Source organism: Aplysia californica, unplaced genomic scaffold (genome assembly GCF_000002075.1).
Source record: "Aplysia californica isolate F4 #8 unplaced genomic scaffold, AplCal3.0 scaffold00255, whole genome shotgun sequence".
Taxonomy (NCBI): domain Eukaryota; kingdom Metazoa; phylum Mollusca; class Gastropoda; order Aplysiida; family Aplysiidae; genus Aplysia; species Aplysia californica.
This window is the reverse complement of record NW_004797525.1, coordinates 420704-447793: the sequence shown is the minus strand read 5'-3', so window position 1 is coordinate 447793 and position 27090 is coordinate 420704. Positions and strand designations below refer to the sequence as shown.

General features: G+C 40.1%; 1 protein-coding gene across 1 annotated transcript; it reads right to left on the bottom strand.

Moving 5' to 3' along the window:
• Positions 1-11329: 11329 nt before the first annotated feature.
• Positions 11330-16296, bottom strand: LOC101863591. Its single transcript, XM_035970340.1, has 2 exons — positions 15631-16296; positions 11330-14721 (listed from the first exon to the last, which is right to left on the bottom strand). The coding sequence occupies exons 1-2, from the start codon at positions 16294-16296 to the stop codon at positions 12898-12900; spliced, it is 2490 nt and encodes an 829-aa protein (XP_035826233.1). The 3' UTR covers positions 11330-12897.
• Positions 16297-27090: the final 10794 nt, after the last annotated feature.

Here is a 27090-nt window from a genome sequence, read left to right as displayed (position 1 = left end):
CGAAGAAGAAGAAGAAGAAGAAGAAGAAGAAGAAGAAGAAGAAGAAGAAGAAGAAGAAGAAGAAGAAGAAGAAGAAGAAGAAGAAGAAGAAGCCTAAACATTAAGAAAACCGAAACAATGGTGATAAGCAGAAAAACTCAAACCCCAACATGCAATATCAAAATCAATGATACCACCCTCAAGCAAATACAACATTTTTAATATTTATATATTATCAGATGGGAGATGTCACACCGAAATTAAAAGCCGCATTTGCCAAGCAAAAGCAACCTTCCACAAAATGAAACAGATACTAACAAACAGCAATCTGTCACTGGAAACGAGAAAAGAGTACTGTAAAGTTACATCGAGCCAATCCTATTGTACGGGTAGCAGTACGAAACATGGACAATCAATAAACTGCTGGAAAGAACAATTGTGGCCACAGAGATGTGGTTCAAAAGACGTATGCTACGTATCCCATGGACAGCTAGAAAAACAATAAATGAAGAAGTCTTGGTTGAAGCAAATTGTAGAAGACAGCTTATGACGAATATAAGAAACGAGAAAAGAGTACTGAAAAGTTACATCGAGCCAATCCTATTGTACGGGTAGCCGTACGAAACATGGACAATCAATAACAGCTGGAAAGAACAATTGTGGCGACAGAGTTGTGGTTCATAAGACGCATGCTTCGTATCCCATGGACAGCTAGAAAAACAATAAATGAAGAAGTCTTGGTTGAAGCAAATTGCAGAAGACAGCTTATGACGAATATAAGAAAGCGTCAGGCAAATTTCTTCGGACACACAATGCGGAAAGAAGCATTGGAGAATATTGTAACAACAGGCACGTTTGATGGAAAGAGAGGCAGAGGCAGACAGAGGGAAAAGATACTGGACAAGATGACAACATGGCTAGGAGCAGCAAGAACAAGAGACACCATTGATGCCACGCAAGACAGAGTGAAGTGGAGGTCCATGATCGCCCACGCCAGTCGGTAAGGCACCGGATGATGATGACGATTTGAACCTAGTCAAAATATTTGCATGTCTTCAAACGGGCAGCATATTGGTACCTCAGGTATAGATTACAGTTCACAGCTTGTATGAAGACTTTCGGTTTGTACTTTAGTAGTCATAAACTAGCGGTAGATATAAACAATGATTTTACCACCAAGATAGACAAAGTCACCGGGAAAATGGCCACAGCAAGATCTATCACCTTTTATAAAAATATGCGACATAACACAATTCAAGCGTATAATGCAAAGCATTTCCTTACCAAAAAGTGTATTGGAAAAAGTAAATCAAATTATTATGTTGTTGAGGTTTTTGTGACGAAAAACGATTTAACTGCAAAAAAAAAACATAATCAAAAGATGAAGCCCAAAGTTTTTGTTGTGATGTTGACAATGAAAGGGGGGGGGGGGAGGTGAGGATACTAGACACATTTCGCTTCCAAGATTCAATACGTTTGGCGTGGGCAGAAGAGGCATAGCAAAATCTTTCTTAAAGAATATTGAGGTTTTACATATCTTCAAGCGTAAGGACGTTAAGGAAATGAATATTATTTCAAGTCCATTCTGGCGAGAGGTCATCACAAAATGCCTGCAGTGTACAGAAAAGAATTGTTTACTTGATTTTCCTTCTGGGAGAGACCTTCTTTTTAATAATACTCATATAAAATTTAAGAATGAGATAATCCTTCTTCCATTATGTTAAGAAAGAGAGATAATTAGGATTCAGGGTATAACTGTTGGAGGACGATTTTTGACTCAAGATGAATTTACTAAAAGATTTGATCAATATGTCCACAGTGTTTTAGATCAAAACATCTTAGTTAAAGCAGTAAAACTCGCACTTTTGCTTGTGACAGGTGAATAGAGGTGTGGAATGTTTGGTTTAGAAAATACTTCGTTAAAGTAACACAAAAAACAAAGCAACAAAAACAAACAAAACAAATAAACAAACAGACAAAAAACCCATAGTGTCTTAAAAAAAGGACATACCTAAAGGGCAATAACTCGGCCTTTAGTGTACTAGTGTTACTATAACTTCGAACAAATAAAACTCAACTTGGGGGACATCCCCTTTGTAAAAATGAAAAAAATCCAGGGAGGGGTGCTCGAAATATCAAGTTTTTAAAATTTCAACAATATTTAGGAAAAACATAAAATGTCACTTGTTTGAAACGTACAGCTACAGGGATGTGATTGGTACGTTCTGGTAACAGGACAAGGATGGCAAAACCATGACAGTCACATCAGATGGATGTCTCACCGTGCTGAGAAAGTTTGGGAGAAATTTGGAGAAGGGGGGTTTTATGCAGTAGAGGCCTGGCTCCAATGGGATGGGGCTACACCCCAAATGCCTAAACAGGCCCTTGTATGGTTGCAAGAAAGGTTCGGGGAACGCCTTACAAGCTGGACACCCCCCGGGGCAGTGCCACTGACTGTAGTGTCGTTAGGCCATTCCCAAAGGGGGACATTTCTCGTTCAAACATAGTAGAATTGTAAATGGGCTGACTCATGTCACGCTCATAACTGTGCCTGATCTACAACAGGGAACTTCTGCTTTTTCTTTCCTGATCCTTACTATTGTCATTTTCCTCTACTTCTTTTGTATGTTTGTCACTCTCTAGTGACCTGCTATTTTCGGGGTGTATTGATAGTCGAAGCAGACCTTGTGCTGTTGAAGCTAGATAGATGAGCAGTCTGAGTCTGATTCCTTGTAAAGACTTCTGTGTTGACACCCATCCCTTGGTGCTCATATAACCTTACGCAATTGCGAGCGCCGTAAAACCTTCTACTATAAAAAAAATATATAAGCTGGACACTTATAGATGAATGGCCACCCCCTTCCCAACAAACTTGAACCTCTTAGATTATTACCTTCGGGGATTTTTGATGGACAGAGCCTACGGAAACAATCCACAAACGATCGAACAGTTGAAAACCAATGTAGAAAAGGATGCCCAAAGAATCGACCCCAAAAAACGCCAAGGGATTGTTCAAAATGTCCTGTGATGTATCGGAGCTTGCAGGGAGAGAAAACTAAATGGTAAATCTCTGGAGATTCAAATAGCGTCACCTCCCTTGGTTTATTTGGCAATACACTTGTTTGTGCATTATATTATTTGTTCTTCAAAGCACAATTGTTATAGTGACTAGATCAGTAAGGTTGATTTTTAATTAGTTGCAAAGTTTTGCGTTTCCCTCAATTTTGGTTGAAATTTTAAAAACTTGATTTTTCTCCAACAATGTTGTTAATTTCTTTCATTTTAATAACTGTGATGTCCCCCTAGTTGAATTTTATTTCTTAAAAGCCAAGTTTAATCAAAATTGGTCCAACGATGACCGAGCTATTGCCCTTTAAACGGATTATCTTTTTTAGACACCCGTGAACAAAAAAATACTGGGACATTTTGCGAAATCGTCTTTATATTATTCCACAAAATGGAAATTAAAAAATTACTTATTAGTTGGTCCACTTTTTCATTTAGACACCCAGTAACTTTCACGTTTTCAAAACTACATAAATATTGGTTATAGTTTTTTTTCTGTTGTATTTTTTTCACAATTACGCTAACCTACAATGCCTCCTGAAATACAACGTCCCCTTTTCATCAGCCAAAGAGAAAAATTAATATCACAGGATGGCCGTGACACGCCAAAGATGTGAGTTCGATTCCCACACAGGGAACATTTCTTTGGGCGACTATCCACGTCTGTATGCTGCTGTGCTGTGTCCCACTCAGCACGGGGGGGGGGGGGGGGGGGGGGGAGTGGTAATCATTTCAACGAATCTGATAATTGCTCACCTGGTTGACATTTTTTCTCCATGTGGTGTTGGAGCACTCATTTTGAGCAGTCTCAAGATCAAAGGGTTTCTTTGTTACGCCAAGCAGCAATTTCAGGGGAGGGATGAGATATCCAGGAGGAGGATGAGGCGTCGTTCTGGAAGGAGGATATAAAATAGCTTGTCCTAATTCGAGAGTCAACCCTTGACAAAGTAAACAGAACAGATTCAAACCATCTCGGTTTGTTCTGAATGCAGGGTGTGTTATATGTTGGCAATACTGTTCAAGTTTCCGGTCATTGATTACGCACGACTGCGGTGGTTTGATGTTGGACGGGAAAATGTAGAATTCTGGATCGCACTTTTCTATCATAGAAAGATTTGAATGTTTTATGCTACAATTGTGGGGTCTTTTGAGCACTTCGTGAAAAAGTTCATCCTCCGACATAACGCTATACAACGTCTGGTAATGTTCACAGGTGATTTCGAGAGTCCCCTCAACATATTCCGTATTGTGGTCGCCTCTGGTGTTGTAGGAAGGGGTCACTCCGAGGTCACCGAGCTCGTGGTGGTGGTCGCCGACGTGTAGTGTGTTACACACGAGACAGAACACGTTTTTGTACACGGTGCCGCTGTCTCTTTGTCGGACGGGGGTACAACTGCGGAGAGAATCACACGGACTTTTCTCACACAGGTGTCGTAACGTGGCGTTAGATTCCCTCTCGGGACAGACTGTCCGTGCAAACACGTCGTGGGGATAGAAATCTAATCGCGAGCAGTCAGGACGCTGCAAGATATCAAACAGACCTTTGTCATCAGAGGAAATTCCATCTCCATCTTGCTCCGCTGTCGTCAGATTTTCCAGGTTCCTGTCTACGACGCTAAAAATGTTTTCCGCCCATTCTCGGTACTTGGAAGGACAGCAGGTTCCGTACAGAGAGCAGGACTGGGAGCACGAGCAAGGGCCGCAGGAGGCGGTCGATAACAGGAACAAGGTCTGGAGTTCAGAAGGACAACTTTGCTGACAATATTCAAGATGAAATTCTAACCCGCTAGTTACTCCAACCTCCCACTCGAACACTGTCTGGTTCCCATCGTAATCCTGATCAAAATAGAATGGTGGAGGCTGCTGATCATAATACCAATAACCAACAGAACCATCAACACGAGTTATACACAATATTCTAAAAAGCAGCGCGACGGAAAAAGGGTATGACAAAACGAAAGGAAGCTTCATTGTTTCTTTTTGTAGGTGGTTGTGTCAAAGCAAAGACAGACACAGTTTGGTGCCAAATTTACAGCACACAAAAGTCCGATGCAGAACGTCGGCTGGGGCTCGAATTTCATTCCTCTCGTCCTGTCTGGAACAATTCCTGGAATATTTCCCTCAGAGAGACAAAGACTCAGTGGTCGCCAACTTCCGACACGACAGACTCGGTTCTCAGCAGGCTGTTGGACTTGGCCCTCCCCCGGAGCAAAGTGATTAACACATATGGAAAGAAACAAAATAATTAACACATGGGGAAAGATACAACGTAATCCAGGCAGAGAGTTATGTCGCACCGTCCGGTGTCTTCCGAGAACCAGAAGATCACACCACCACTAACTCATTCTTCATATTATCCTCCTTCTTTACTTCCTGTATCTCTGTTGCTTTTTCCCATGTATTGAATGATATGTGATTGCTCCGATGTGCTTCTCTTAACTCAAACAAGCACCAACAAACAATCAGTATTTGTCAAAAGCCTAAGGATGGGATTCACCAGAGTAAGAAATGCGGCCAACTCAAGGTTTGCGAGCGATATTGCTTCCAGAATCGCAGTTCTCCACAATTTATGTGAACTTCTGTAAATCTGTTCTCGCTAGACCAATATAACTCGCAATAAACGAACGTCGTGCGTGAGAAGAGACTGCAACTCCCGTTGTTCGGTAATGAGTTCACTAGTCTAGTAGTTAGGGCACTGAACACATAATCCTGAGATCGCTGGTTCTGCAGTTAGAGTAACAGCTGCGTCCAGAATTGCGTTTTTGATAAAGACACATTATGCAACTTAATATTCCGTCTTTGCTTTGGTCCTATCTGAGATGGACGTTAAACTCGGAGGTCCCAACACTTCTATAACTTTTCAGTGGTGCAGGAGGCGTTAAACCTTGGTTGTAGAACAGTCACATGCCCGTGCGCTGAGCTCGTCGTTCCTCCTGGAATGGCAGACGGTACACTGTAAGCTGCTCCCAGCAACCGACACCGGGTCCATCCTTCCAATCAATAGCTGAACAACAAACAGTAAACACAGTCCCCAAAATTAATCAAGATTTTAATGATGGCAAAGGCTGATAGGACGAGAAAAATGACACATGCCTCGGACTCGAAAGCTGAGCCTCCTTTATAAAATGTTCATAACAAAGCCAATCACAAAAACAACAAAAACAAAAACAAACACACAAAAACCCAAAACAAAACAACCCCCACCCCAATCCCACAACCACAGGAGAACATGAAAAGCCTGCAGTACTCACAATGGCTGTCAAACGAGCAATGCGAAGAGGGCAGAAATGTAATATTCTCGAACGTTAAAAACGAGAAAACTAGAAGGGTTTTGTGACCACCAGCGTACAAAGAGAAAGGCGTAGAAAACGTCAATGATTTGATTCATGGTCTCTTGGTGTATGCCACGGGAAGGAACAAGAGGAAGATTGAAAATAGGAGATAAAATAAATTGGTTTGGTCACAGGGGACAAAATGTGATACGATGCCGTGAAGTCAGACGTTCGTCTCATTCTCAGTTTATGGAGTTATTTGTACCACCAAAGGGAGTTTATATTCAATTGTCTTGCTTTTGATTTTTAAAAATACCTATCTTTCTTGAACAGAAGTCGAGATATTTACGATTGAAGGAGGTGTGGGACGCCTGTCAGAGGTAGGATTAGCGAGAAAACGGCCACCAAAGTTTGGTGACTTCCAAAGCTTGAGTGTCCTTGAAAACTACACATTATTTACCTTTGTATGCCTTTGGTCAACGCTTTTCAGCCACTTGCACACACAAACATTGGGTTTTTAATTGGGACATAAAAGGTTTTCAGAAAAAAAAGAAAAAAAAGAAAAAAGAAAATTCGAAAAAAAATAGCCAACAGCAAATGCCGTTTTCTGTGACTTCATTATTTTGGCCCAATTTCACCATGATGTCTCTCAAATAATCGTATTATGAAGTTAACTCATAAGGAATGACTTCCACCAATGTTTTAGGAGAGCTTCTAGCAACAACAACAACAACAATGTTTTAGCGGTACTGATTTATGGGCTAGAGATATGGAAAGGCAAACAAAGCAATTCTATTAAAATTAAAATCTTTCAAACAAAACGTCTACGTAACATTTTATAGACAGAAAGATGGAATGAATATATACTACTCAAAAGAGATAAGGACCACTTAAAGTTACACATAGTACATAAAACAGAAAAACATGACACGGTTCAAAATTGTTTGAGAGTCTTTATTCATCATATCACCTTTTGCAAACGACATTTTCCATACTTTAAAAAGGAAAATGGGTAATTTCAGATGTTGAAGGAGGTAACCCATGTTTTAAAAATTCATATCACAACCATCATAAACAATTAGGGCTCAAAATCCCGGATGGCCACCATTTGCAAGAAAACAGTGATTGCATCTTTGTCTCATGGATTGAATAAGTGTTCGCTACGTCAGTTTTCGAATGGCTTGCCATTCTTGGTCCAAAATGTTGAAGAGTTCATCCACATTGTTTGGGGGTGGCTGATGGTCTCTTACTCGGCGCCCAAGAGCAACACTACTAGATCTTCACACTCACAATACACTTGATAATAACAATAGGCTAATTGTGAACATTTATTCTGTTGGCAAAATATCTAGATATAGTCTTGATTAGTACAACGATAAAGGGGACGCGGACAGTAACATGCTCATTACAATTACGTGTCATTAAACATAAGGCCATCCACAGCAAGGGGGAAAAAAAGAATAATATTATAGGCCTTTTCTCCAATTTATTAGAAAGAGATTAATAAATTGAGCTTATATTGAGGACGTGTATTATTTCTCACTTTAAAAATTCACCTCTATGTTTACATCAGTGCAATATAGTGTGTACAACATGCTTTGTTTAAAGTACATGCGAGTCTAACAAATACAAGAGATTAAATTGGAGAATGTGTCGGTTGCTACATAAAATACATACGCCTATTACACATGCTGCCAAAAAACAGAAAAATGCAGAAAATACCCCAATATTGTTTTACACATAAAAACCAATAGAATCTATTGCAAAACAAAGTAAACAATAGTGGATCTGGCATGTTTCCTGAATATATGTTCAAACTCACTGTTGTGTGTGTGTTGAGAGTGTGGTTTCTAATGCATGAATGATAGGCTCATTCAGAGGTGATAATGAAGAAACTTGTGTCTACAGTCGCAACAGAAATTGTTCCATGGCGAGTGATCACTGGTCAAGAATTTCAGAGTTTTCTGCATTTTGAGAAAAATGTATCCCCATACTCTGAGATCACATGTCGAGGGGATGGGCTTGCCCCCCCCCCCCCCCCCTGTAAGCCCCGTACACAGTAAACAAACACACATTCATGAACACGTATAAGAAAAAAATGAGGGGTCTCATGTTACGGATCAAATCGAAGTCCTGTAACAATTCAATAATTGATAATAGCGCGCATTGCAATGAATTGGCTAACTCTGCACTATACGCTATTTAATAAATACATTCTTCCGATCTGGAATCTTCAATTGTATCATAATATGTGATTGCGCGTGGGAAGTGAAAGTGAAAGGAATTGAAAATGCTTTTAAACACAATTTATGAAAGTAACAAAATTTAAGTAAATGTGCTTATAAAGGCCAAAAGAGGTGTATGGATGCGGAAACTAATGTTTCGGATGAAAATGATACGCCATCTCTACTATAGCGTGCGGTCAAAAATATGTAGCGCAACGTATTATCAAATATCTCATGAACTATCCAACATAGATTCTCCAACTTTTGCACAATGACTTAGATCTAGATTCTTATATCAATTCATCTTAACAGATGAGTATTTTTTCAAACATTAAATTGTACACATATGTTATTCTAAAAATTTATTTAAAGAAAATTCTTTAATAAATTATATTAATATTTTGTTTTTAAATCCAAGTCCATGGTTTCTACAGATATTTAAAAGTTTACAGCTGGAGCAACATCTCTTTTAAAAGCCAATCCGTCCTTTTTTCTACTTCTGCTGGCGACATAAGGCTAATTGTTGAACGCATGTTTTGAGAACATTAATTAGATCTAGAGAAAAAATATGTTCAGTGTAATAACAATTTCTTGTAACACGTTTTGCTACTAAAAATGACGTAGGCCATATGCGTATGCAAAATGTGTGTGGGAAGCTGGAAGTGCTGGGAACAATCCCTTCCGCGTTACGATTTTTTTTTGTACAGTTCTGTAGATCTTATTTTTACTACTGCTTTTTCTGTTGTTGCACTCAAAACCACCAAAATTTAAACCATAATTCCAATCTACAGGTTGCACAGTGAATTCTGGAACTCAAAATTACAAACTAGACAGTAAATGTTCCACTTTTCACTCTTTTGTAAAAGCCCCTCTTGCTTTAAAAGCTATAGGGTTACTTCCGAAAACGATAAATCTTGCCCTCACTACATCATTGTTTTCGGTCTTCAATTCCTCACAGGTCACGTGGTACAGTGCCCGTTCTATAAGTGTAGAATTCTGTGATATTATCCTAACTGGATAGTTTCACTTTTTTCTGTCAAAGTTGATTTTTTGCTTTAGACTAGATCGCGCGCTCATATGACCTTAGCAGTTGCGAGCGCCGTAAAACCATATACTACATACATACATTAGACTCGATAATTTAAGGTATTTTAAAATGCACTTTTCAATTTCACCCCAGGATTCGTTGACAAATACTTGTTGTAGGTCTAACACTGTTCCTAAAACTATTTCAACACATTAGAAAACAAAACAATAACAAACAAAAACCTAATAACTCTTTAACAAAAAGAGGGTCAAAATAATAGCAAAAACATTTTCAAAGAAAGACTATTTTAGGAAGCTGAAATAACGCTCTTAGAACACAAGGTAAGTATTGTTAACAAAAGAGGAACCATACTCCGGCAAGAAAAAAAAAAGGTTACAGTACAGGTTTGCAGGCAATCAATCCCTAATGTGATTCTCTTTAAGGAACCCCCCATCCACCCCCCCCCTCCTAAACCTTTCCTTCCTCCCCAATTTCCTTTCCCAAACAAATGCATGAATAACACAGCGTATAAATAGGCTAGTTATACCACCAAACGTACCACGAAAAACACTTATAATTATAAAAAAAAGACTTCATCTTACGATATGTCAAAATCAGACCAAAGGGCTAGAACCCAAATGGCCGCTGGATCGGAAAAGTAAAGTAAAGTAAAGTAAAGTAAAGTAAAGTAAAGTAAAGTAAAGTAAAGTAAAGTATGATATGTCAAAAACCTAACAGCTCACAGAATGCACCGAGTATCGAAGTACAACATTGTACAAAAGCTTCCACGGATAACAAATTGCATAGCCCGTTAAATCAGCAGGGACATTTTATACTGTGACGTAAAGCAGAAGGTTTTAAAAAATCCCTTTCAATAACTGTCACAATATTGTGGGCTGTATCGTTCAGTGTGTAGCAGTCTAAGCTAAGGTTGTAACCAGTTTTTGTCGTTACAAAAAAGTACGGACAAAAAATGTACTGAGAAACTGTGAAGAATTACATGTCTTATATATTTTTGTACCCACAGTAATATTATGATTGTAAGCCATCATCATCATGTAACGCATGTGTTGACTGTAATAGTAATAGCAGCAAAAGCAGCAACATAGCAATAGCAGTAGCAGCAGCAGCAGCAGCAGCAGTAGTAGTAGTAGCAGTAGTAGTAGTAGTAGTAGTAGTAGTAGTAGTTGTAGTAGTAGTAGTAGTAGTAGTAGTAGTAGTAGTAGTAGTAGTAGTAGTAGTAGTAGTAGTAGTAGTAGTAAGTAGTAAGTAGTAAGTAGTAGTTGTAGTAGTAGTCGTAGTAGTAGTAGTAGTAGTAGTAGTAGTAGTAGTAGTAGTAGTAGTAGTAGTAGTAGTAGTAAGTAGTAAGTAGTAAGTAGTAGTTGTAGTAGTAGTCGTAGTAGTAGTAGTAGTAGTAGTAGTAGTAGTAGTAGTAGTAGTAGTAGTAGTAGGTAGTAAGTAGTAAGTAGTAGTAGTAGGAAACATTATGGTCTGGGTGCAGCACAATTATTTGAAGTCGAGAATACACACAAAACAAACATTAATCATGTACTGCATGAAGCAAAAAAGAATAAGAGACTTCAGCAATATACAAATAACGATTAATAATGATCCGTACATATATGTATTTATGCGTAACATACTTTGAAGGAACACAATACAAAAACATTCTTTTTAAAAAATCGTTTAAAAAATTGATGTTGTGGACAGTGTTATTATATTATGTTCTGTTTTGTTTGTTTGTTCGGGGTTTTTTTCAGGTTTTTGTTTTTTTTGGTTTTCATTTTTTTGTGTGTGTGCTTGTTTGTGAGTTTGTTCTTTTTCTTTCAGGTGAGGTCAAACGTCTGGTGTTGTCGTGTACACACATAAGACGTGAGATAGATTGCTGTGTGGGGACGTTCATTGAGTACACCAGTGTCAGGACTGCATGTCTAGAGCTGTGTGTCTGTCTCAGTCTGTCTTCTAAGTCTTTGTGTCTATCTCAGTCTGTCTCCTTGGACTGTGTGTTTATCTTAGTCTGTCTCCTAGGACTGTGTGTCTATCTCAGTCTGTCTCCTAGGACTGTGTGTCTTTCTCAGTCTGTCTCCTATGTATGTGTGTTTATCTCAATCTGTCTCCTAGGACTGTGTGTTTATCTTAGTCTGTCTCCTAGGACTGTGTGTCTATCTCACTCTGTCTCCTAGGACTGTGTGTTCATCTCAGTCTATCTGTCAGGACTGTGTGTCTATCTCAGTCTGTCTTCCAGGACTGTGTGTCTATATTTGAAAGAAACACATTAACAGCAAACTCCACAATATCATGCCCAAATTGGGTCCACAAAAATATTCAGGTCTCTCCAGAAGATACGAAGTCATTTTTACTCGATTATGCTTCGGACACACTTCCCTGACACACAAATACGTCCCTCAGGGAGATGAGAAACCATTCTGTGTCGGATGCGACACAGATTTTACCATTAGACGTATATCTAAACAAAATGCCTAGACCTCGAAGAGACCCCAGAGAAGTCTTTTAAATGAAAAAAAAAAAGTTCTGTTCTTTGTCGTTGATCCCAGCAGAATTCTTGATTTTATAACGGCCATTGGCCTTGACAGTAAATTGCAGAAACCGTTGTTAAAATTTTAAATATCATTTTAAAACAGGAATTTTTTAACCACGAATTTTTAGCATTTTATATCGAATATTGACCGGAATTGGGCCGTGAATGCAAACAACACATATGACCATACACGGTTGCGAGTGCAGTAAAACTCTGTACTAAACTAAACTAAAAAAAAAGCCCAGTCCCTCTTCTATCTAGGACAGGGTCGAAACATCCCCCAACAATCTAAATTGTTCAGGTCAATGGGGAAATAAAAACATGTCTTTGACGCCCCGAAAAGTCGCGAACAAATAGCCTGAGGTATCCGGGGAGATTCCACGATTTCCCCATGTTATGTTGAAAAAGAAATGATGGAAAAAACGAAAATCAAGCAAATAAAAAATGTGTTCCTATTACATTAACTTTCATAAAGTAGAATATTATTAATAGGAAGTAGAGCTCAATTGTGAATGTTTTGAAATGGTTAAAAATAAAAAAGGCTGGATAAACGAAACAAAATTACGAAATCATGGCTGACTAAAAAAACCACGACACTACAGAAGGAAACTTGCGGCCGCCTTCATCAGCCTCCATTTTTTGGGAAGATTAAATTTCTAGCTAGAATCACTGTAACTCTTGTGTAAAGGAGTTGCCTTACTGTGTTTTACTGATGTCCAAGCTCGCCTCCTCACCCTCACTGCTAACGTTTTGGGACATGCTAAAAATATTACTCGATAGCTCCATCATTTATCGTTGCTGTGGCACTGAGCCATCGAGATCGTTAGGTCTGGAATTGTTATCTTGGGCACGTTTTGACCATATCAGTTCTTTATAGAGCAAACCAACTGCCCTTTGGACAGTGAAGGAAAGAAAAATGTACAGGCCTTGCAAAGCGACGAGAGCCGAAGTGAGAAAGTTGAGGGCAGTGTAGTCCAGCCGCACAGACAAGATGGCCAGAGCCCAGAAGAGTCCGGTGACAGTGGACAACTTGACGTAGGTCATGACCCTCCGCCTGTCGGACACACGGCTGTGCTGCTGCAGACGAGTGACTTGCACGATGTGCCACACGGTCAGTGAGAACAGGACGGTGTTACACACGATCATGGCACACAGAGGCACCAGCAGGGACAACACAAACGACACACCGGAACCGGAGGTGTCCAGAAAACACGTGACGGTGTCGTAGCCGTAGGAGCATCCGCCCGTCAAAGACAAGTGGACAAGAACTGTAGCGAGAACCAGCAGACAGGAGGAACCGTGTGCGATCAGGAAGTAGTATCGATAGCGTCGCTTGTTGGAGTGTGCAGAGACGTGGGAGGGAGCAGTGGAAGAACTGAACACCCGGTACATGTGGAAACAACACACACTCATCCAGGCGAAAGCTGAGAGCCAAGCGAAGTGCACCAGTAGGGCGTTGGTCGCGCACGCGATGGGAGGGAGCCATCCACGAGCCCCGGGCTCAACAGAGACGAGGAGAGAGATCTGGGCGAGGGCCAGGGAGAGGCAAAGAGCCATGTTGTTTTTGCCGGGGACAGAGCGGAGACCAGGGAACAGACAGTACGTCAACAACGTCAGAATGAGGCAAGCCGTGGACACGCTGAAGCAAGACACTTCAAAATAGTAATGGACTCTCTCAGCTGTCTCGTAGGAACTGGCGCGTGTCTTGGGAAGTTTGATGAGCTCTTTGAACCTGTCAACACAAATGTGGATCGTGTCTTCGTCCACGTAAGTGACACTATCTTTATCATAAAGGACATCGATCACCCTGTCTTCGAACCGAATTCGGAAAGTGATCTGCTCTGTGGTTTGAACTAAGGTCTCTAGAACACGAACTTCTACAAACGGGCAAAAGATTGCACTGGTAATGTCAATAAAGCCGTTCTTATTCGACCATTGGTCCTTTGGAAACCTGTGAAAGTCAGCAAAATCAAATGTGAGAACGAGAGTTTTTTCTTCAAAGTAGCCTTGAGGCAAAGTGAGTGGCGAACTGGAAGTTACATTAGGTATAATTGTCGATGAAAAGTTAGGTTGCCATCCATAAACTTCTGCACGGTATGAAGGTTTGAAGAATGACAATTCTACAGGACTACAGTTCTGAGACACAGAATGAGACCGACGCTCGTGGAGACTATAGCCTACAATCTTTGGCTTGAGAGTAAAAAACGTTTCATTCAGATAATCAACATGCACATCCCACTGTTTACTTACCATATCTAGCATCTTTTTCTCAGTATCGTCTCTGCTCATTTTACTACGATTAATGATATACGAAGTGAAACTGACCGATTTTAGGATTGGAACGTCATTAGCTTCATGAGCATCGCATGATTTGACATAAAGTGTGAAATTGATTTGTGTTTCATGTTCACTGAGTGGATCTTCTAATCTACTGATCATCAAAAGACGTATGGGAGTTAAGAGGTCCTCGCCGAAATTGTCGATGTCGTCTGGTGTCAGAGTGACTGCCAGCTTGTAGCCGAGACCTCTGATGTTATCCACGGCTGTAGAACACTGGCCACTGGCTTCCAGCTGCTTTCCGGGGGCACACAGGGCGCTCTCGCAGACACTGGACTGTTGAAGACACACAGAATATCAGTGCATGATTAGAGACAGACAGACAGACAGACAGACAGACAGACAGACAGACAGACAGACAGAGAGACAGACAGACAGACAGACAGACAGATAGACAGACAGACAGACAGACAGACAGACAAACAGATAGACAGACAGACAGACAAACAAACAGACGGACAGACAGACAGACAGACTCGTTCACGCTCGCCTACGATGCCTCCTGAAATACAATATCCTTGTTTCATCAGTCAAAAAGACAAAATAAAATATTACAGAAAGCCATTGCACCCCAAAGATATGAGTTCGATTCCCACGTAGGGAATATTATGGACTGGCGAGTATCCACGTCTGTATGATGCTGTGCTGTTTCCTACTCAGCCTGGGGTGGTCGTGTCAGACATGGCTGAAGCAGTCCATTTCCTTATGGCCTAAGTTGTATCGGCATGGGAGGGAGTGGGGACAGGGAGACAGAAAAGGGGGGGGGGAGGCGGTAAATATTACAACGTTACGGTTATAACTGCTCACCTGGTTGATGTTTTTTCTCCATGTGGTGTTGGAGCATTCGTTTTGAGCAGTCTTAAGATCAAGGGGCTTCCTGGTTACGCCAAGCAGCAATTTCAGGGGAGGGTAGAGCACCGGTACGTAAGGTAGCCAAGGTCTTACGGGATCTAATCTTTTGAGAGAGACCCCTTGACAAAGTAAACAGAACAGATTCAGACCGCTGTGGTCCGTGATGAATGTAGTATGTGTTATATGTTTGCAATACTGCGCAAGTCTTGTGTCGTTTATTACGCACGATTGCGGTGGGTTGATGTTGGAAACGAATTTTGGAAAGCACCTATCCAAACTTGTCGTAAAACCATATGATGTTCTTATGCTACAAGCGTCAGGTCTTTGGAGCACTTCATGAAACAGTTCATCCTCCGACATAACGCTATACAACATCTGGTAATGTTCACAGGTGATTTCGAGAGTCCCCTCAACATATTCCGTATTGTGGTCGCCTCTGGTGTTGTAGAAAGGGGTCACTCCAAGGTCACCGAGCCCGTGGTGGTGGTCGCCGACGTGTAGTGTGTTACACACGAGACAGAACACGTTTTTGTACACGGTGCCGGTGTCTCTGTGTCGGACGGGGGTACAACCGCGGAGAGAATCACACGGACTTTTCTCACACATGTGTCGTAACGTGGCGTTAGATTCCCCCTCGGGACAGACTGCCCGTGCGAACACGTCGTGGGGATAGAAATCTAATCGCGAGCAGTCAGGACGCTGCAAGATATCAAATAGACTTTTGTCATCAGAGGAAATTCCTTCTCCATCTTGATCCGCTGTCGTCAGATTTTCCAGGTTCCTGTCTACGACGCTAAAAATGTTTTCCGCCCAGTCTCGGTACTTGGAAGGACAGCAGGTACCGTACAGAGAGCAGGACTGGGAACACGAGCAAGGGGCGCATTTGACGGTCGAGTACTTGAACTTAGTTTGGGGATCAGAAGGACAACTTTGCTGACAATATGAAAGATGAAATTCTAACCCGCGAGTTACTCCAACCTCCCACTCGAACACTGTCATGTTTGCACCAAAAGCAGAGTAACTGCCATTTGTTGGAAACAACGAAAAGTTCAGAACTGCTACTTCCGGATAATCGAACACTGTCAAGTTCTCACCGTCATCAGAAGAATCGTAGTTTGGTATAGAAAATGGATCATAATCAGTATAGGCTATACTCCCATCAATACAAGCTATACACAATGTTCTAACAACCAGTGCGATGAAAAATGGGTGGGACAAAAAGTTAGCAAGCTTCATTGTCTCTTTCTGTGGTTAGTTGTGCCAAAGAAAATTTGGCACCAACTTTGAAGCAGACAAAAATACGAGGCAGAAACTCGGCCGAGGTTGGAATTTAATTCCTCTCGTCCTGTCTGGAATAATTCCTGGAATATTTCCCTCCGGGTTTGTTCTGGGAGAGACAAAGACTCAGTGGTCGCTGACTTCCGACACGACAGACTCTGTTCTCAGCGGCCTGTTGGACTTGGCCCTCTCCCGTAGCAAAATAATTCACACATGGGAACGAAACAAAGTAATCCAGTCAGAGAATTATGTCGTACCGTCCTGTGCTCTCCGAGGACGAGAAGATCACACCACCACTATCTCATTCTTCACTGTCCTACCTTTGCTTTCCGTATTTCCGTTGCATTTTTGAATGGACGATCTTGCTCCGATGTGCTTCTCTTTACTCAAACTAACACAAGAAAACAATCAGTTCCAGTCTAAAGCAGAAGGATGGGATTCACCAGAGCAAAACATGCAGCCCACTCAAGGTTTGCGAGCGATGTTGCTTCCAGAATCGCAGTTCTCCACAAATTATGTGAACTTCTGTAAATATGTTCTCACTAGACCAAGATAACTCTAAAAAAAACACCAAAAAAAAAACGAACGGCGTGTGTGAGAAGAGACTGCAACTCCAGCTGCTCGGTATCGAGTTCAGTAAGTAGACACACGGCGTCACTAGTCTAGTAGTTAGGGTACTGTACACATAATCCTGAGATCGCTGGTTCTGCAGTTAGAATAACAGCTGCGTCCAACATTGCGTTTTTGATAAAGACACATGATGCAACTTAATATTCCCTTTTTGCTTTGGTCCTATCTGAGATGGACGTTAAACTCGGAGGTCCCAACACTTTTATAACTTTTCAGTGACGCAAGAGGCGTTAAACCTTGATTGTAGCTGAGCTCGTCGTTCCTCCTGGAATGGCAGACGGTACACTGTAAGCTGCTCCCGGCAACCGACACCGAGTCCGTCCTTCCAATCAATAGCTGAACAACAAACAGTAAAAACAGCCCCAAACAGTTATCAAGATCTACAGTTGTTATCAGAAGATCCCGCTCCTGACAGTCAGAAGAGAAAAGAGGAAGATTGAAAGTAAGAGATAACAGACATTGCCACAAAGGACAAAGTAATCGTATATGGAGCTGACTCACCAGAAATTACTCACATCACTCTTTATTGAGAGCTTCTAGCAGGAATTAATTTATGCAATTGGTGCAGCATTATCTTTAAAATTGCTCACTGCATTGGCAACGTCCATCAAAGAAGTAAATGGACCGCTTTTTTAAAAACTGTCTGGAATTCAAAGATCATCTTACTGGAGATTAAACTAAAAGTGTATGATAATAAAGTTTTAGCGGTACTCATGTATGGTTCAGAGACATGGAAAACAAATAAAGCAATTCAACGAAAAAAACAACTAAAACTTTCATTCAAAATGCCCAGGAAGAATTTTTTAAATTAAAAAATTTGAATAGATTTATTACAAATTATTAAACGTTGGAAACAACTTGGATTTAGATCAACACGACCAATTTTAAAAGGAGAAAATTGATATATCTAGGTCATGTTTTGAAAATGTTAGAGACAAGATTGCCCTATCAGACACGGTTCTACAGATCAGCTACAGTTATAGCTCATCAAATGAAAAGTATCGTGTTCTTTTTTTTTTCCAAATAATTTTTGATTGTCTTGGCCGATTTGTATAAAACTTTTATCAGATACCTGCTATCGCTTTGTCTTGATTAGATACACGTAAATGGTTCCAATGACATTGGCACGCAAGGCGAGCTCGACAGAAAGGAAGTTGTTTAACAAGCTGAAGACTTTTTTTTATTCCGCAGAGAGCTTCAACAATATAGCTGCAACATATAATTTCGGTCACAGTTATCAGTTTTCATTTGATTAATTTATCTACACGACGTATCATAGATGGGGCGGTTGGGGGGCAGTGACAACAACTTGAGTAAGTGCCAAAACTGTCTCCCATAATCTATTAAAATGTATCAAAAATTGATCTGACGTACATCAGGAAAAAAATGAATTACTAAGGCAGAAAATGTGCTTATTTGAAACAAACAAACAAACAAACAAACAAACAAACAAACAAAAAAGACAAGAGAAAGTACCACAAAACGAGACCAGTAAAGCAGAACATGATGAAGGTGAAATTTAGCACCACTAAAATCAAAAGTAGAATGAGCTATACTGTCCAGTCATCCAAACAGTGAAAATTATCCAGGATGTGATAACAAACAAGCAAATAATATGATAAAAGCAAGTGAGGACCAGGGAAGAAAAGTAATGTTTGCCGTAAACTATCCACGAAGATATTGGAGAGTGGACAAATGGCATATGAACAGGAAAAAAAGCACTGTTCATACCATTTCCGAACAAAGTAGATGTACAACAATGCTCCAACTACAGACCAATATCGCTGATCAGTCAGGCAGGTAACATTTTTATTGAGAATCACAATGCAAATATTTAAAAGCCAGTCAGAAGAGAAAACCAGAAGGACACTGTCATGTTTTAGACCCCCATTAATTAAGTGAGGTAGTCTGCAGAGATCAAGAACGTGTCTTCGTTGGATTATTTTGAGTTGTACTTTTCTAAAAGATCTCTCTGGGATCTGTCTGATTATTATATGCATTCCAAATTTCTAAGTTATCTTTTATAGTAGCTGAGACATTGCATTTTGAAGTCATAGAATGCACAAAAAAGTAAGACTTGAGAAATCACACTGGCTTCTATTATCTATTTGTGGTGGCCGAATCTTGCTATTCAAAAGGCTTTTTAATGGCTGCAAGGATCGACATGCGGTTTTCGCCAAACGATTCTTTAAAATATTCTCCAGATCATGACGCCTTTGGTTTTTTTCAGTTTTGAGACAGTTTTGCTGCCAAAGGCTACATTTTTTTATTTCGTCGATCGCTTTTGTAGGCCGACGCTTCTGTCTCTGTAATTTTAGAAAACCCGGAAGTGATATTTCGCGAGGCGCATTTTGTGTTGAGAGTATAGATCTAGAATCCAGACCTTCTAATTTTTTGCCTTCTCAAGATTTATTGCCCCATTCCAGTACAGTGTAAATATAGTAGGCCAATTACTTTTAGTTGATATTAAAGCACCGATCATTCCTTTCATCGAAAGGGGGCCCAGCTAGTCTTGTTATAAAAGACGTGAGGTAAGGATGCATACTATCACCACATCTCTTCAGCATAATGTACATGATATAATATACCCAAAGGATGATAATACCGGATGCAATGTTCAGTAAAATAATGCTACACATACAATTTTCAACTATGCCTTGGTTATATTAATTGCGAAAAAGCATTTGACTCCATCAAACAACACTTTGTAATTTTTTTCAATCTCTCAGGAGAAACAAATATGAACGAGACATACATCCAACTATTGATTAAAAAATATACCGAGAAGCGTCAGCTACAATCCATATTGACAGCTGCGTGTCAGGAAGGTTTGCCATAGAACAGGGAGTGAGGCAGGGAGTTCCTATTGCACCCAAACAACTCAAAGGAGCTATCAAAGAGATATTTAAGAAAGAAAGAAAGAAAGAAAAAAATATTACTCATAAAAGGAAGATAGATAAGGTTTTCAGGTGTTGGGTTGGATTGGGGAAGGGGGACACCTTTGACACAAGGTTGACAGAAAGGAAATCAGTGAAAATGAAAAGATGGAATCGACATCACTTTTTGATTACGTTAGTGTACAAGATAAAAATCTCTGGTAATCACAGAAAACTTAATACAGGAAATTGATTACATGAATTGGAATAACACATATTGGGTATTTCAAAAGTAAAATGGTAGCGTCATGGGAGACCCAATCAAACAAGGAGTGAAACAATACATTTCTGGTTTGAATAACATAAAACGGGTGCAGGCATTGAAATAACAGCCAAGTGCTGCAACAGTTTTTGGGGCGTGTCAGATGGAATCATGAAAGCTAAATGAGATTGGAAAACGTTTTGACATATGTATAGTTCAAGAGTAATATTGAACACAAATATCACAGCATAAGACTGATGAATTGTAGAGATGCTATAAAGATCTAGATAATTCAATAAAACCAACTAAAATGTCACGTTATGGCGATAGTCACAGGGGACTTGGATACAAAGGCAGAAGACACAGAGAAGATAGAGAACATATGGAATGAACAAGAACTATGTGGGTGTCACTTAGAATGGTGGAAACAATGGAAGGACACAGGGGAGAGTCTAGTGATATCATATTTTCACACAAACTCAACATTTAGATCCAGAGACTTCTTGTTTCGTTTATGTGTACAATTCTCGTGAGTTACAGTACCGTACAAATCGTATGCAAGATGTAAAAAAAAACTGAACAGAACTTTTGATAAGTCAAAACACCAACCCGATGTTAATTTGAAATAGTTTTAAAGGAATATCCGGAATTGAGAGAACGCCCCTCTAGTGGTGTAGGTAATAAACTTAACGCTATATATATATATATATATATATATATATATATATATATATATATATATATATATATATATATATATATATATATATATATATATATATATATATATATTTATATATTTATATATATATATAATATATATATATTGTAAATATACAACAAGTTTTTTGAAGCTTTGACAATTCGTTTGATGATAAGGCGGGAAAGACGATGTGAGCCATTTCCCAAGAGTCGATAAGTTGTCTTTGAATCAGTCAGCAAGGGTCATAGCACCACTTCTCGGGCTGTCTATCTACTTTAAATATAAACCAAACAAAACAAAATGAAACACATTACATTTTAATGCAGAAACGATCAGCAAAGACGTGATAGGAATAAGAAACCAGCTTTTTTCAAAGAGATTCGTCTTGTCAACTTTGATAAAAACCTGAGACGAATCATTCGAAATATAAAGAGGTTTCCGCTGTATTCAGAATATATCAAAGGCGAGTTCAAAAGGACAAAGAAGGAGAGTAAAGAATGAGCTAGTGGTGGTGTGATCTTCTGGTCCTCGGAGGACAACGGACAGTACGACATAACTCTCAGCCTGGATTACTTTGTTTCTTCAACATGTGTTAATTATTTTGTTTCTTTCCCTTATGTTAATTACTTTATTTCTTTCCAATGTGTTAATTACTTTGTTTCTTTCCAATGTGTTTATTACTTTGTTTCTTTCCAATGTGTTAATTACTTTGTTTCTTTCCAGTGTGTTAATTACTTTGTTCCTGGAGAGGGCCCCAAATCCAACAGGCCGCTGAGAACCGAGTCTGTCGTGTCGGAAGTTGGCGACCACTGAGTCTTTGTCTCTCCCAGAACAAACCCAGAGGGAAATGTTCCAGGAATTATTCCAGACAGGACGAGATGAATTAAATTCGAACCTCGGCTGAGTTTCTGTTTTGTACTTTTGTGTGCTGTCAATTTGTTCCCAACGTGTGTCTCCTTTTTCTTTTGGCACAACTACCCACAGAAAGAGACAATGAAGGTTCCTCATGTTTTGTTTCATCCTTTTGTAATCGTGCTGGTTGTTAGAACTTTATGTATAGCTTGTGTTGATGGGAGTATACCCATTGCTCATAATGAACAGGGGCCTCCGGCTGTACCAGACTACTATAATCCTGATTACTTTGTGAAATTGACGTAGTTCGAGTGGGAGGTTGGAATAACTCGCGAGTTAGAATTTCATCTTTCATATTGTCAGCAAAGTTGTCCTTCTGATCCCCAAACTAAGTTCAAGTACTCGACCATCAAATGCGCCCCTTGCTCGTGTTCCCAGTCCTGCTCTCTGTACGGAACCTGCTGTCCTTCCAAGTACCGAGACTGGGCGGAAAACATTTTTTAGCGTCGTAGACAGGAACCTGGAAAATCTGACAACAGCGGAGCAAGATGGAGAAGGAATTTCCTCTGATGACAAAAGTCTATTTGATATCTTGCAGCCTCCTGACTGCTCGCGATTAGATTTCTATCCCCACGACGTGTTTGCACGGACAGTCTGTCCCGAGAGGGAATCTAACGCCACGTTACGACATAAAAATATCACAGGGTTTTTCGTCTATCCTACATAGGTGCAATTCAAAGCTAATTATCTCCCCACCCACCATCAACCCACCACAATCTTGCGTAAACAAGGACAGGAAACTTGAGCAGTACTGCAAACATATTATAACACACCCGGCATTCAGAACGGACCATGGTGGTCTGAATCTGTTCTGTTAACTTTGTCAGGTGTTGGATCTCATGGGAAGACATTCTGGGCCAATTTCTCCCCTCCCAACCACGACGTACTCACCTTCTCCGGGGATTGACATCCCTCCCCAGAAATTGTTGCTTGGCGTAACCAGGAAGCCCCTTGATCTTGAGACTGCTCAAGACGAATACTCCAACACCGCTTGGAGAAAAAACGTCAACCAGGTGAGCAATTATCAGATTCGTTGTAATTTTTACCTCCCTGTATAGAATTTTTAGTTACTTTTACGTAGCATTTTCTATACCAAACGTTTAAACATAAAGGTAGAGTCTGGTTTTTTAAAATGTTGTCATACACATTTCTCCTCTCTATATTTTACACAACTCTATTTTTAAAAAAGAAATGTATCTGTCTTCCAACAGTTGCATCCTGAATGCTAATTAATCCTCTTTCTAAAAAGGAGGGAAGAAAGAACATCTCTTGCTGAGATGTTTAAAGTAGGTTTTGATAAAAAGAAGGTCCCTCCCAGAAGGAACATCAAGTAAACAATTGTCTGCACACTGCAGCCATCTTGTGAGGACCTCTTGCCGGAATGGACTGGGGATGGTATTCATTCTCTTTAAGTTTTTCACAAGGACCTTACTCTTAAAGACATGAAATCCCCCAAAATCCTTAAAGATAGACTTGGCTGTGCCCTTCCATTGCTTCTGGCCTTGTTGAATGAGCTCTTCTGCTCATGCAAAAAGTTATGACTCTTGGAGGCGAAATATGTTTAACAACCTCAGCTCCCATTGTTGTTATCACTACAAAGAGCCTTGTGTTTCACCTTTTCATTAAACGTTCTTACTATTCAATCTTTTTTTCCACAAACATCCCCCAAAATGTTACTTGTTTGTTCCAAAACACTTTTCGGTAAGGAAATGCTTTGCATTACAAAGTTGGTCTATGAAATGCCGTATGTTTTAAACAGATACCGTTTGGGGGGAAATGTTACATAGTGCTGTGACTATCTCCCAATACTGTAAGTAGGTTAACTCCATGGCTGGGCCAGCGTTTGTCTATTTCTATCATTGGTTTGTGACTATTGACGTACAAACCGAGAATTTCAGTTCCTCCAGTGTCGACATGCTGCCCATTTGTACACATGGCAAATACTTTGACTAGATTCGACAATAACAATGACAATGACAATGACAATGACAATGACAATGACAATGACAATGACCATCTTTATTCATCTCGCAGGGAGAAATTTGTCTTGGTCGTTAACAATTGCAGTAGACGTTACAAAAGTTAGACCTTAAGGTGCACTCACGCAAATGCACAACAAGACAGGACATTAGGCCAAGTAAATACATGTCTCACGTGCTGGGACAACCTACTCCGTAAAACATTCTCTCTCTCTCACACTCTCTCTCTCTCTCTCTCTCTCTCTCTCTCTCTCTCTCTCTTTTTCTCTCTCTCTCTCTCTCCCTTTCTCTCTCTCACTCTCTCTCTCTCTCTCTCTCTCTCTCTCTCTCTCTCTCTCTTTTTCTCTCTCTCTCTCTCTCCCTTTCTCTCTCTCACTCTCTCTCTCTCTCTCTCTCTCTCTCTCTCTCTCTCTCTCTCTCTCTCTCTGTGTGTGTTTCATTTGTAGCACTGTGTGTTCAGTAACCTCATTACAGTTGGTACGAATGAATTTCTATATCTGTCTGTTCTTGCTTTTTTGGAAATGTATCGTTTACTGCTGGTCGATAGTAGAAATTCCTGTGTCAGTGGGTGGCTATGGTCACTAAGCATTATTTCCGCCTTTTTTTGATCGTTTGTCTTGTGCAGATATTCACAGTTACTTAGGTCTCTACCAATTGTTCTTGATGCCTTTCTTATCAACTGGTTTATTTTTATAATGTGCTGCCTTCCCAAATTGCTACCATAGCAAGTGATACCAAAATTTATCAAAGTTTCTATGGTGGTGGTGTAGAATATCTGAAGAATGGATGTATTCAGATTGAAAGACCTACGTTTCCTCAGAAAATACAGTTTCTGATTTACCTTTTTAACAATATTGTTTACGTGGTTTTGCCATGTAAATTTGTTGTCGATTGTAAGATCAAGATATTTGTATGAATCCGTGATTTCAATAGTTTCTTGTTAAATTACGAGTAGTGGGATTGTTGGTTTTTCTCTTCTAAAATCAAAAATCATTTCCTTTGGTTTTTGAGAGGTTCACTTTTAGTAAATTTGAATTGCACCATTTAAAAAAATATACATATTTCTTCAAAATACTCTTTTTCATCAATTTTATTAATCCAACAAGGTTTATAGATTTAATAATAGCGGAGTCATCTGAAAACTTAATTAAGCGTGTTATTTTATATATACTTCTATGATCGTTGGTATATATTGTATACAAAACTGGTGACAAAACACAGCCCTGAGGGCCGCCGGTGTTACAAAGGATTGTGTCAGATTTTGTGTAAGTACAGGCCAGAAAAAAATTCGAGTTCAAGGTAACCGAGATCTTCCTCTTCTTCATCAGGTGCCAGGTCTGGAGCAGACATTGACGATAGTGGTACCCCAATCCTTCTGTTGTCTGTCTCCCTGATCAGCTCAGTTCTTCTTCTTCCTCTTCTTCTTCTTCTTCTTCTTCTTCTTCTTCTTCTTCTTCTTCTTCTTCTTCTTCTTCTTCTTCTTCTTCTTCTTCTTCTTCTTCTTCTTCTTCTTCTTCTTCTTCTTCTTCTTTTCTTTTTCTTCTTCTTCTTCTTCTTCTTCTTCTTCTTCTTCTTCTTCTTCTTCTTCTTCTTCTTCTTCTTCTTCTTCTTCTTCTTCTGTCTGTCTGTCTGTCTGTCTTCTTCTTCTTCTTCTTCTCTCTCTCTCTCTCTCTCTCTCTCTCTCTCTCTCTCTCTCTCTCTCTCTCTCTCTCTCTCTCCCCCCCCCTCTCTCTTTCTCTTTTGAGTTGGCAATCTCTCTATTCATTTTACTATCTACCAGTCTATCTATCTGTGCATCTATCTGAATCTGTCTATCTGTTGTCCGTCCATCTTTCTATCTATCCGTCTGTCTAATGATTCGCTGATATTCTGTGTGTCTTCAACAGTCCAGTGTCTGCGAGAGCGCCCTGTGTGTCCCCGGAAAGCAGCTAGAAGCCAGTGGCCAGTGTTCTACAGCCGTGTCTCAAATCAGACGTCTCGGCTACAAGCTGGCAATTACTCTGACACCAGACGACATAGTCAGTTTGGGTCAGGACCTCGTAGATCACATACGTCATTTGATTGTTAACGAATTAAACTCTCCAAACTGGGAACATGAAACACAAATTAATTTCACACTTTATGTCAAATCATGCAAAGATCATGAAGCTAATGACGTTCCAATCCTGAAATCTATCACTTTCACTTCGTCTGTCATTGATAGCGGTGAAATGAGCAGAGACGATGTTGAGAAGAGCCTTCTACATACGGTTAGTAAAAGAAGGGAAGTATCTCTTAGGCCAAAGATTGTAGGCTAAAGTCTCCATGAGGGTCTGTCTCATCATGTGTCTCAGAAGTGTAGTCACGTAGAATTCTCACTGCCCCTACATTCACTCACAGAAGAGCCAGAAGCTTTTGATTACTAGGGAAACCAATCATCAAATTCGCAACTCACTTTGCCGCACGGCTACTCGGAAGAAAAAAACTCTCGTTCTCACGTTTGATTTAGAGGATTCTATTAAGTTTCTGGAGGACCAATTGTTAAGTAAGGACGCTTTTATTGACGTCACTAGTACCTTCTTTTATCCTTTTGTAGAAATTCGTGTTCTAGAGACCTCAGTTCAAACCACAGAGCAGACCACTTTTCGAATTCCGTTCGAAGACAGGGTGATCTATGTCCTTTATGATAAGGATAGTTTCACATACATGGACGAGAATTCGATCCACATTTGTCTTGACAGGTTCAAAGAGCTCATCAAACTTCCCAAGACACGCGCCAGTTTCTACGAGACAGCGAGAGAGTGTCTAATGGTAAAATCAATGTCGCATCCGACACAGAATGGTTCCTCATCTCCCTGAGGGACGTATTTGTACGTCAGGAAAATGTGTCCGAAGAGTAATCGAGTAAAAATGACTTCGTCTCATCTGGAGAGACTGTTTTCGTGGACCCAATTTGGGAATGATATTGTGGAGTTCGCTGTTAGGGAGGGGGGGGGGGCTACACCTGAAGGCTATCTCGCTTATTACAGGACCGAATTTTACCAAGTTTCAACATATAACAAGCATAGTAAGGAGTCTTAAAATCCGCAATCAAATCTGAGAAAAAAGTTTCGTTTCCACGGATACAGCGGCCATATTGGATTTTGTTGATATGTCTTACGTAATGAATATCGC